At 37.7% G+C, this 10,703-nt stretch overlaps 1 protein-coding gene across 1 annotated transcript in view; it reads left to right on the forward strand.

Moving 5' to 3' along the window:
* The window catches only part of PPFIBP1 (PPFIA binding protein 1), a 2,404,664-nt gene extending 2,394,980 nt beyond the window's left edge, over positions 1-9,684 (forward strand). Inside the window, exon 27 of the mRNA XM_044082713.1 lies at positions 3,368-9,684. Within this exon, the coding sequence (XP_043938648.1) occupies positions 3,368-3,454 (87 nt within the window). The 3' untranslated portion in view covers positions 3,455-9,684. The remainder of the gene's footprint in view (positions 1-3,367) is intronic.
* Positions 9,685-10,703: the final 1,019 nt, after the last annotated feature.

Here is a 10,703-nt window from a genome sequence, read left to right on the forward strand (position 1 = left end):
AAGTACAAGATACACCAATCAATGCCCGAATGGCTTCTATTTCATCCAAAAGATGTTGCCTTCTCATGCCTGTCACTCCATGACAAAACACATTCCAACCATTGCTACATAACTCCAGCCAAGTTCCTTCTGGCCTGATTTCATGTTGTCGCACAGCCTAGTGCATGAATTAATGGCTTAAAATGACAATATTCCCACCTAAAAAAAATAATTATCTACTGTGTCAACACAAATCAACAACTTATCTAATGTAACTCAAAAAAGCACCAGATGATCAACGACCTACCCTCTTAATCAGCTCAACTGATTTCCATTCCAGCGCCAAATTGGATGCTCTTCCTGTACGAAAAGAGTGCATTGAAAACCTGCTCCCTTTAATACGAGTCCCAAGACTGAAGTGCCCTCCTAATTATAACAATGAATTGGGATGCCTTAATGACCTTGCCAGCTAAAGTAAGAACAGTTCCACTTGCCATAACTGCTTGTACCATCTGAAGTCGTCAAATCCTTGCCACCAGGCGTATGAATTGCTGAGTGTTCTTACGCAAGATGATCTGTAAGCACTTCCCTAATTGATCTGTTTTAGATTGCCACAATGAATGTAACTGTTCACCCACTCTAAATGGTGCTCTATACATCCACACTGATAAAGTTGCCCACACCATATAGTCACCTGCCTCTCCTAATAACCACAAACCCTTCAACTTTGTCAAAATCTGCCTCATCAAGAGGAGACAGCCATCCACACTTTGACTTGCTACCCACTCCCAGCCTTTAAACATCCAACTGACTGCCCAATATTTGGAAACATCCTCTGCAACTACCAGCTGAGCAGTAATAGCAACAGCCACGAAATGGACTTTAATGGATTTCACAGGCATCCCTTAAAGCTGCCTAGAAACCAGAAAATGTAACAAATGATGTACCAACCAGCACCTTTTAGCCTCTGATAATCTCTTATCAAAAGTATCAAATGAGGACAAAGCTGCTACTTTAAGCTTTCTGAGTGGAATTCGCACAAGAATGCTGAACTATCTGTCCAACTATGCATTATTGGTGATCCACACTCTTATGGCAACAGTACTGGTTACATGTCTGCCTCTGTTATCAATTCCTGAAACCTGTAAATCTGATAACAGGAGAGACTATCAGCTCTCTGATTTGTTTTCTCTGGTAAATGTTTACCTGAAAATGAAAAGTTAGTCAATAAACTCTCTAAAACCCATTTTCTCAAGACTAACAAAATTGTGATGTGGTCATCTTTCTAGCTAACACCTGCACAACCACTTGATTGTCAGAAATGAAAATTACCTTTTCTTACCTCACAACTTATCCTACCACAGGACAGATGCTGCCCAAATTGGCATAAGTTCCTGGCACATCCCTCCTCAATCCAACTCACTGGCCAAGTTGCTGCAAATCAGGCCCCTCCAAAATAAGACCCCTATCCCATGTGCTGCTGCTTCTGCATTGGTGTACAACCACAACTATGCCTCAGTTATCCATTCCTCCTTCCAAAAGGAAGTCCCATTATACTTCTCAAGGACATTTGACCACAGCTTCAGGTCCTCCTTTAGCAGGCTACTCAGTTTCACCCAATGATGTTTACTGTGTGTCCCCTTCAACATATTGACCAGTGATCTACAGACTTCCTGCCTGAGTGAACCGCTCAATAAGCAAAATTCAACAAACCCAAAAGCTCCATGACTTCCTTGACTCTAGCCTTGTCCTACGGCCTAAAGCAGTTCACCCCACCCTTGAGTTTCCCCAGCCCAGCTTCTCAGACAGCGAACAAAACAAACCCCCTGTTCACATCAATTATCAATCCCAAGAATGTAAGTGCTTTGCTCCGTCCCTTACTTTTCCTTGTGCCAGGGAGAACCCCTCATTCCTTGCATAAGTCTTTGAAGTCTAAGATACCCTCCTAAGCTCCTGCCTGGCCTTGTCAAAATAAAACTTCCCACCCAGCGGCATGTCGAGCAACGGCCAATCCTCTTGCTATAAAGGGAAGTGCCAGAAGGCTGACTCGATCTCCGGCTTCACAAGCCAAGGATCTGCAAACTGCTTGATCACTTTCACGGCATCATCCAGTGAAGCATACTGGACTTATGCATCAGCCTTACAAATGTAGTCATTAACTGACTCCCCTTTAGGGAATGACAGATGATAAATCATACAGAACTTCTCCGGGGTCGTCTTTGGCATGAAACTAATGGCAAAATGCTAAAACTAACAAAAGACAGGATTTCAAAAGGAGCTAGTAAGTGCCCAGCTTGCAGGTCCTTATCCATTAACTCTTGCAAAATAGATTTTTTCTCTCACACCGCATGCAAATTCGTCACCATCTTTCCACTTCCCCCCACCCATGACATAATCAGAAAACCCTGTTATCAGCTCTACTGTTACATTCTCATCTGGAAAGCCCACTAACAATCTATATAAAGCTTCCACATCAGTGGGAGAATGGGAGGGACTAATTCACTCCCTGACCACGAAAAGCCCAAGCACCAATGGCAAAATGACTGCCTGCCCTTTCCTGATAAAACAGAAATAACAGTGGCTAAATTCAAAAACCAACAAAAAAAATGAAAAAGAACCAAGTCCAACAGAAGTGTCACGTTAAAACAGTCTTTAATAATAACCACAATGTTCCATAAGTGCTTTCATCTCATGTAGAGACTTCATCAGATAACTCTATGAATCAGCACACACTTTTATTCTTGAACAGCATTCATTAATTAATTAAAACTTAATTACATTTCAGTCAATTTTAAAGGCATACCCATCCCATTCTAACTTAAAACATCAGCCCTTTCTTTCAAAATGGTCCTATGCCTGCCCTTTCCTCCTACTAATTAAATCACTACAGCAACCCTTCCCGTCTACTGCCACATTTCCTCCCTCTCAACTCCCCCTGACCTCCACCCCCAAAACTTAACCCTTTCTTCCCTACCTAACTTTACTAAACTGTAATCCTAACGTGTACCTTCTTACCCCCACACACACACACACACAAAATCAATCCTTAAGACATTCAGAGGTGACTCTGAACAAATTAGTCTGCATGCAAACTCCATTTCTCATGTCAAAAGAAAGAATGGAATTTGGAGAGAAGTGTGTAGCTTGGCTTTACTGTAACATTTCATGCAGTCAGTAATGGCAGGGGATATATAACCTACCTGTTGAGGGCATCTGACTACTTTTCAAACCTGGCTTGGACGATTGACATCCAGCTGTCTACCTCGTTCAAGCGAATGCACTGCCGCACGATCTTCAGTTCCACTGTCTGTGGTTATAGTAAGTACCCTCTCACAAGTGTCTTTTGTGATAGTCACATCATTAACCTTTACTTTTCCTCTCTTCACAGCACATGTTGAAAGAAGATGAGATGTTTAAAGACCTTTCTACCCGCTCTCCCACTGTCAGCATCACAGATGAAGACTCAAATGTGTGACAGGAAATACGTAAAGTACGATTGACTTTTGTCTGCAACATCAAATTTATGATGGCTAGTAGAATGGTGTAGTTCTTGTTCTGAAAGCACATTTCATTGGGTAATTTTCCAAAGAAGAAACAAAGCCACAGAAAAGGCATGCCTTTTGTGCCTGTATTGAGAAATGCCATGGAAGAAAACATTTGTAAAAAGGTTTATATTGCATTATTGTTCATTGTACAGGAATATGCTGTATATTTTACATCTAACTTGCTTTCTATAATTATGGGCTTTCTGTATTAACATAAAACTAATGCAGTTATTTCAGACTTCCAAGAGTTATTTATACCAGTATATTTTTATAGCATGAAAAAATGTTATTTGTAAAACTCCCATAGTACTGCATGGCTCCTGTGAACTCCTGCTTGTGGTTTTGTTTTCCTTGTTTTAGACTTTTATCTGTACTACCTTAGAGTATGCATCTAATACAGTTATCTTTTGTGAATAAGGCTGATAAAATGTGCAATCTTTTATACAGACTAAAGAGTGTAGACCAGCTGGTTACTGGCAGAATCATGGATTGTTTTCATGCGTTTGTTTTGCATGGATAGCATGCATGTGCAGTGTTTTTACTACTATAAGTACCATTTTCACATTTCAGATTCCCGTGTTCTGTATGCAGTGTTAAGATTTTTTTAAGGAAAAAACTCAAACTGAAGTAAAATGAACACACTAAATGAAAACTCTTCCTAAATGTTCATCTGATAAATTCTATTTTTTTAGTTTATCACATGGTGTATTTGGTGTTGGGTTCCAAGTGCTCTTCTTGTGGGAATCAGTACATGGCAATACTGTATCATAATCAAAAACCTACCCCGTTCTGTGACAGTCACTTTATAGCACTTAGTTTAATTGTGTTTTTTCTTTTTTTCAGGCTACTGCATTACTGGCATTTAAGTTTTGCTCTTGGGAATTGTAGAGAATATTCTTAAAAACATATTCTTTACTGGTTTACTCCATTTAGAGTTCAAATTTGCAAGCTTAAGTCTTTAGTACCTATTAATATTATGTTCTCAGATTTACTGACAGACAATTTACTTCCACTTTCTTGTCAGCTGTTGAACTTTTGTTTTTGTCCAACCCAGTCTTCACATAACATGTTGTAGGTGTACTGTTCCCAGTATTTTACATTTTTTGATCAGATTAAAAAGATGTAACAGCATCTGAAGTCTTTTTCTCTTCAAATTAGTGCTGAGTTATACCCATGTTCCCCCAGATGTTTCAATTATGCTTCTTTTTCAGGACTTGTATCATTCTTTGCAGTATGTATGTATCTTTTGGATAGGAATGTCTAGACAAACATGGAGCACCTTGTGGTTACAGTATAAAAGCAATAGTCTGGTGGTACTGTACATTTCAAAGGGCAAGAAAATTATGCTGTGGTCATTGTGCTGCCACAGTTAGTAGACCTTTTGTATTTAACATCTGAAAAAATATCCAAAAAATAAACAGCTTTTCTGTCCAGCCATATCCAGCTCTGCCAGAGCAGGTTCAAAAATTTGTGGGCTGTGGTTACAGTTTAATTTGGGAAAGGGGCCATTATTAGTACTTGGGCAGCCTTTGCAGTGTGTCATGGGTATGGGTGGATCAGGGCATAAATTTATGATGCATGCTCCCCATTTCATTAGTAGTGCTGTGTTGAGCAGCTACATCCTGTATGTCTCATGTTTTGTAGCACGGTACAGATATTTAATTGAAGATGTAGGGGAAGAGCAGTTTTGTGGTTATTTTGTTTGCCTGGCCATGTCCTCCAGTGTTTGTCTTTAGCTATAGATGGTACATATGGAGACAGAGTGTAAATGGAAGTTGAACAGCTTTTGATCTGAACAACAAAAATGAAACTTCAGTTACACAAAAATATTTATATAGATGTGTAATTGAATGTACTACCTGAAAAGGTAACAAAAAAAAAACAAAATAAATGATGAGATCAAAACTGAGCTTTGCCCCTGAAATGAATAGCCAGTAGATCAAAAAATCAGCCACCTAAAGATGGACAAAAAATTAAGTAGTGAAACTTACAATCAGCTAGGTACTGTACAATCCAGAATCCAAGGAAGAGACCCAGAGGGTGAATTCTACAGATTTGTCTTAACTTTATATACAGTATATGTTTTGCTATCATATTAAGAATTACAGCAAATACCTATATTAAATAAGTATTTTTAGTTCTTATGTCAGTGAAACATGCTAAGCATGTGCTTTAGATGATTTTTGAGTTTGTTTTCCATAACATATGCCTCATGCCTATATTGTGAACTGATGACAAAAAAACAGCCTAACGGCATTGTAGGGCCTTAACAATAAAACCAACATTTTCTAGCAGATTTCTCAAGAAGATGTCATGCCACTGGGTACAAATGCAACTTTACCTTTTGTAAAATGCGTCTAAATTTGGGGGGAGGGGCTAAAACAGTGACAGCAAAGTACCACTGACACTGTGAAATACTACTTCCCTAAGTCAGTCGATCATGCTACCCGTTTGTCTGTCCATGAATAAATTTGCCCTGTTATTTGTACACTATGTAAGACTGTGGGTTTTCTTTAGTTTCCAATGTAGTAGTGCAGTATAGCAATTACAAAGACCCTCCCCTTTGTTTCCTGTTGTCCATGTGTAGTAAAAGAAAAGCTCCCACCATCACAAAACTTGAGTACAGCACATCTAGCTTGCATGTAAGAGTGGATATTGCTTAGTTAAATTCAGTAACAAATATTTAATTGAGAGTTATTGCGGGCCCCTTTTGAGTTAATTATATTTTAAATTCCTGTTCCAGGATTATCTGTGGGTTTCAGTAGGCACTGACCTCTCTAGAGAATACTGTATACCTTAGAGTTAATAAAAATTAATGTGTTTCGTGATAACTGCTTCTTACTGGGTGTCAGATTTTTATTCATAGTTCTGTCTCCAAGATTAGCTGTCCACTGTTACTTCCTCTGCACAGTTCCTGCTTGCCCCTCTACTTTCACTTGACTGTCTTGAATAATCAGAACAAAAACAGACCATACCTCTCAAGTGTCCAGATGTTTTATAGAATTTCCAGAGTTTTGTCTCATATTTTTGGTCAGTTTCTCATAATCTTTTTGTTTTTCTGGCAAATCATTGAGGACTGAAGTCACTAAATAATAAACATTTCAGTTTCAGACTTCATATTCTTCAGAAATTACATGCTAACACAAGTCTCGTTAGTCTAATATTTTTTTTTAAGTTTATAAGAGCAATATTCAAAATCTTTCCCTATTTTTGAGCCTTTGTACCCCTGTTATTTTAGGCTTTCTCCAGATTTCTTGTTTGTTGTCTAGTTTGAGAGGTATATGCCTTTCTAGTGTGGTACATGGTGAATTACATGAACTGTCATTTGCAGTGCCTATACATAAGTGTGAGGGGGCCAAAACAGTTATTGTAAGAGTCTGGGGGGAGGTTGCAGGGCTTTCCACTCTGGTTCAGTAAAAGACAGGTTTGTAGTGACCATGTATGCAGAAGTCTTATTCTGAATTCACTTATTGTGGGTTATTGACTAGCATCCTTCCCATCATTTCTTGATTTTAATCATGCCATCTGTATTTCAAGGGTTGTAGTGTTTTAATTAGAAAAGTATCTACTGTTTACTTCCCATGAGATTTTCAAAACACCTTGTGTTAGTCATTTCTTAGGAAACCTACATCAAACCCGTCTCAATATGATCTCTACTGAACAGACCCACTACTGTTGTAATGTGACACCTTCAGTTGTTGCAGTTTGATACAGACACATTACACAATGCAAAAGTCAAAAGACAAAAAGTCTTGTGCTTTGAATTATTTTTGAGAGTCACTGATGAACTGCAACAAGAAATGCAAAGGATGAGCTGAAGATATGCAGTAAGTCATTAAATTGTAAAGTACATGCAGTGCTGTTTTGGCTCACCTGAAATAAATCCTACATTTATTTCTTGTATCCCTAGTGGCTGTCCTGGATTCCATGAAAATACATCTATAAGCCAGTTCTGACTCCCTTATCTATATGCTTGCTTCACTGACGGTAAAATATTGTGCTAACCCTATAAAATGTGGATTATGGCAGTGTTATGAAGTCCTATTTTTTTTAATTAGAATAGACAGTGTTGCTGCAGCATCAGTGCAATCTATATTCCTCTGTACAAAACTGTGACACCTCTCTCATTCACTGTCAGACCTTTCACCTGTATCTGTTTTGGAGGAACATTCCTACTTTCAGCTCCAATTTACATGTGTGTATTATGTTCTTGTATTTGAAGGTATGTCCCGATTTTCAGGCTTGATTTGCTCCTTCGTCCAATTTTCTGAATCCCCCCCCCCCCCCCCAATCAGTCGTGATTTTTTTTTAAGTTGTCTGGTGTACAGAAAACCACACTACATGACCAACGTACTAGTATATCAGTAATTTAAAGAGAACACACATCTTACATCTCTCTTTTTCAAAAGCAGAAGGTAAATAACCTTGTGTAATACAATTTTGCAGTAGCGTTCAATAAAGTCTATAAAGATTTTACACTGCCTTTGATACTGAGCTTATATTTTTCCATCACTTTTGTTATGTTTCGGAATATTATGCATTTCTACAGCATATAGGAAGAGTTATGTGCTATTTGATATTCAAATTTTATGCTAGTTAGATACCCAGAGTTGTGACTTAGATGTACCTACTTTTCAAGGGCCTTTCTTCCTATTTTCAGTATCTGCAGGTTTATAGATCTGCTGTTTTCTTAGATGTCGTTTGGGGGTATAATGAATCCTCTAGATTCTCTAGGGAAGGGGAAAATATATGGCAGGACGCCATATTCTTTTCATTTTACCTGGCCATCTGGATACTTGGATTTGTTGCTGAGCCTACATTAATGGCATTATAGACTGAAATTTCAACCACTGCACTGACAAGGAAGGACGGTCTCAAGAAATATGTTTTATCAGTTCTAAATTAGCTGCAACTTTTTCCCTCTAAAATTTCTTTATATAGCTTAAATGTTCATGTAATACTCTGTCACAGAATGGGGTAGGTGTTATGTCTTCCTCTAGCAGTAGTAGAGGAGTATGAATTGAACCCCCACCCTGTGTGAGAACAGTAAGCCTAACCGAGTAGCAAGCAGCAGCAGCCAGTTGCACGATTTTCCTTCTTGTGAGGTATTGCTTATCTGAGTAAGGGGTTTGTCTTAGTTCACTAGATGTCTGACTTTTGTGCATTTTGCTGAAGTAGAAGAGCGTGGAGCCCTCAATGCAGTGTTTATCGCAAACTGTCGATAAGGGTTTTATTTACTTGTACTGCTTATCTGTTTCAAGTCATGCTTCTTTCATTCTAGTGAAGCCATCTTTTGTAGTAAGTAGCCTGAGTTCTTAAAACCAAACTTCACAGAAATGTAAAATCACAAGAAGCATTTTCAAGATACACTTGAAAGTGTATTTTACTGAGCATGACAGTGATTTACATTGTACCTCTTTTACCCACTTCAGTTTCTGTTTCATTTTTGCATATGTGTTGTTTACCCTTGTCGTCTTGCTGCATTTGGAAATATCCAGTCCTATGCAAAATGTGCACGCTGTTAATATTTATTCCTAAAATTAGCATTTAAGTATGAGCCATATGTTTAGCATTGTAGTTTGTTCACTACCATGTACAACTGTTATTTATATTAACTTTTTATATTTTAAACAAACAAAAAATACAACTTCCATTTTTTCAGTGATCAGGTTTTTGTACATTTACTGATCCTTTGTTGCTTGGTCTGTTATTGGTTCTTGATATGACTTGTTTTCTTTTTTTTTTTTTTTCTAACTTATACAATTTGATGTCACATTGCAAGTTTTGTATTTTATGCAGTTTTTCACAACAGGTATTGTTTAAATGAAGATGTCAGTGTTTTCTGTTTTAATGTCCTTAGTGTCAATATATATGTATTTTTCGCTTATCATTTTGTTTTCATTATCCTGTATATTAACAATGCTTTTACTACTGTTTTGCACACAGTCTAGGTTGGAAGCTGGTATCACCATGACTGTTGTAAAGGTTTTGTCTTTATGTTGCTTTGTCTTATTTCATTCTGAACTGTATTAACTGTCTTGAAAATATTTTGTCTGTTTTGAAGTTGTGTTAGCCACACTGACTTAAAACTACTTAAACTGGAATAGACTACCAACCTGTAAATAGAAAAATGTATACAAATACACAGCAAGTTCTTTATAACTACAGTTTGAAATTAATATTTGGCATGCTAAAAGCTATTAATGATTTGCCATCAGAACCTGTCACCATGTTCATTTCCTGAGAATATTTGGGAAGTACTTTTATTTGGTGATGTGTTGCAGTGAGTTTGATGCCACACTTATGTTTGGATTATGGCAATCTGAAGTACTGGATAGATTATTTTGAAAGGTACTAATCAAAATGGGTTGATTGTTCAGATTTATGGACAGCTTTTTCAACTGTCCATTTCTAAGACAAGCAGATATACACACTCTAAGGTAGACTTACTCATAAGTGATCTGCTATTGGACAGCTTTCTTGTTCATTAGTAGTAAGTTTGTGAAGGAGCACATTGATAGAAAAGAAAGTTGCTTTTATTATTGTTAAATCTTATTTTAGGATTGTGTTCAAGATCAAACTCCCAATGATTGGATTCTTTTCAGTGTTTAACTTTCAAAAATTCCCCCTAAAATCCAAATGAAGGCATATCTTCAGGTCACACTTCTCAATTCTGCTCAAGAATTATGGATATGGCCAAGATAATGGGAACAAAGTCTAAAATCAGTGACAATTTTGAATTACTGTAATTCATCTAAGTTGATAGAACAGGTTTGCCTAAACATGCATTTTGTAAACAATAAGAAGTATGAACCTCAGGTCTGGTGTTACTGACTTGTAACCCACTAGTTTAGCAGAAAATCAGGCATCTTTACGATAGGGCAAAATGTGAGTAAACATCAGGATCATTTGAGACTTGTGCTTCAGATGTGAGAACATGTAAGCTGCAGTACCTTAGAACTTAACAGCCTGTGCAAAAAAAAACATGCTTTTGGCTCTCTGTTTTAACTCAGATTAAGTGTAAACCCTGGAATTATGAGAAGTAAAGTAAGAAAGTACAGGAGATCAAGGAGTATCAAACATCACTGCTCTTTAAAATGGTGTTTTACAAGAGGCACCTCCCCCCCAACAGCCTTCAGTGTGGGAGACGAGCCACACACACTCCCCAAATGCATACAG

This window comes from Protopterus annectens, chromosome 9.part0 (assembly GCF_019279795.1).
Source record: "Protopterus annectens isolate FY-2018-M chromosome 9.part0, PAN1.0, whole genome shotgun sequence".
In the NCBI taxonomy this organism is placed as follows: Eukaryota; Metazoa; Chordata; order Ceratodontiformes; family Protopteridae; genus Protopterus; species Protopterus annectens.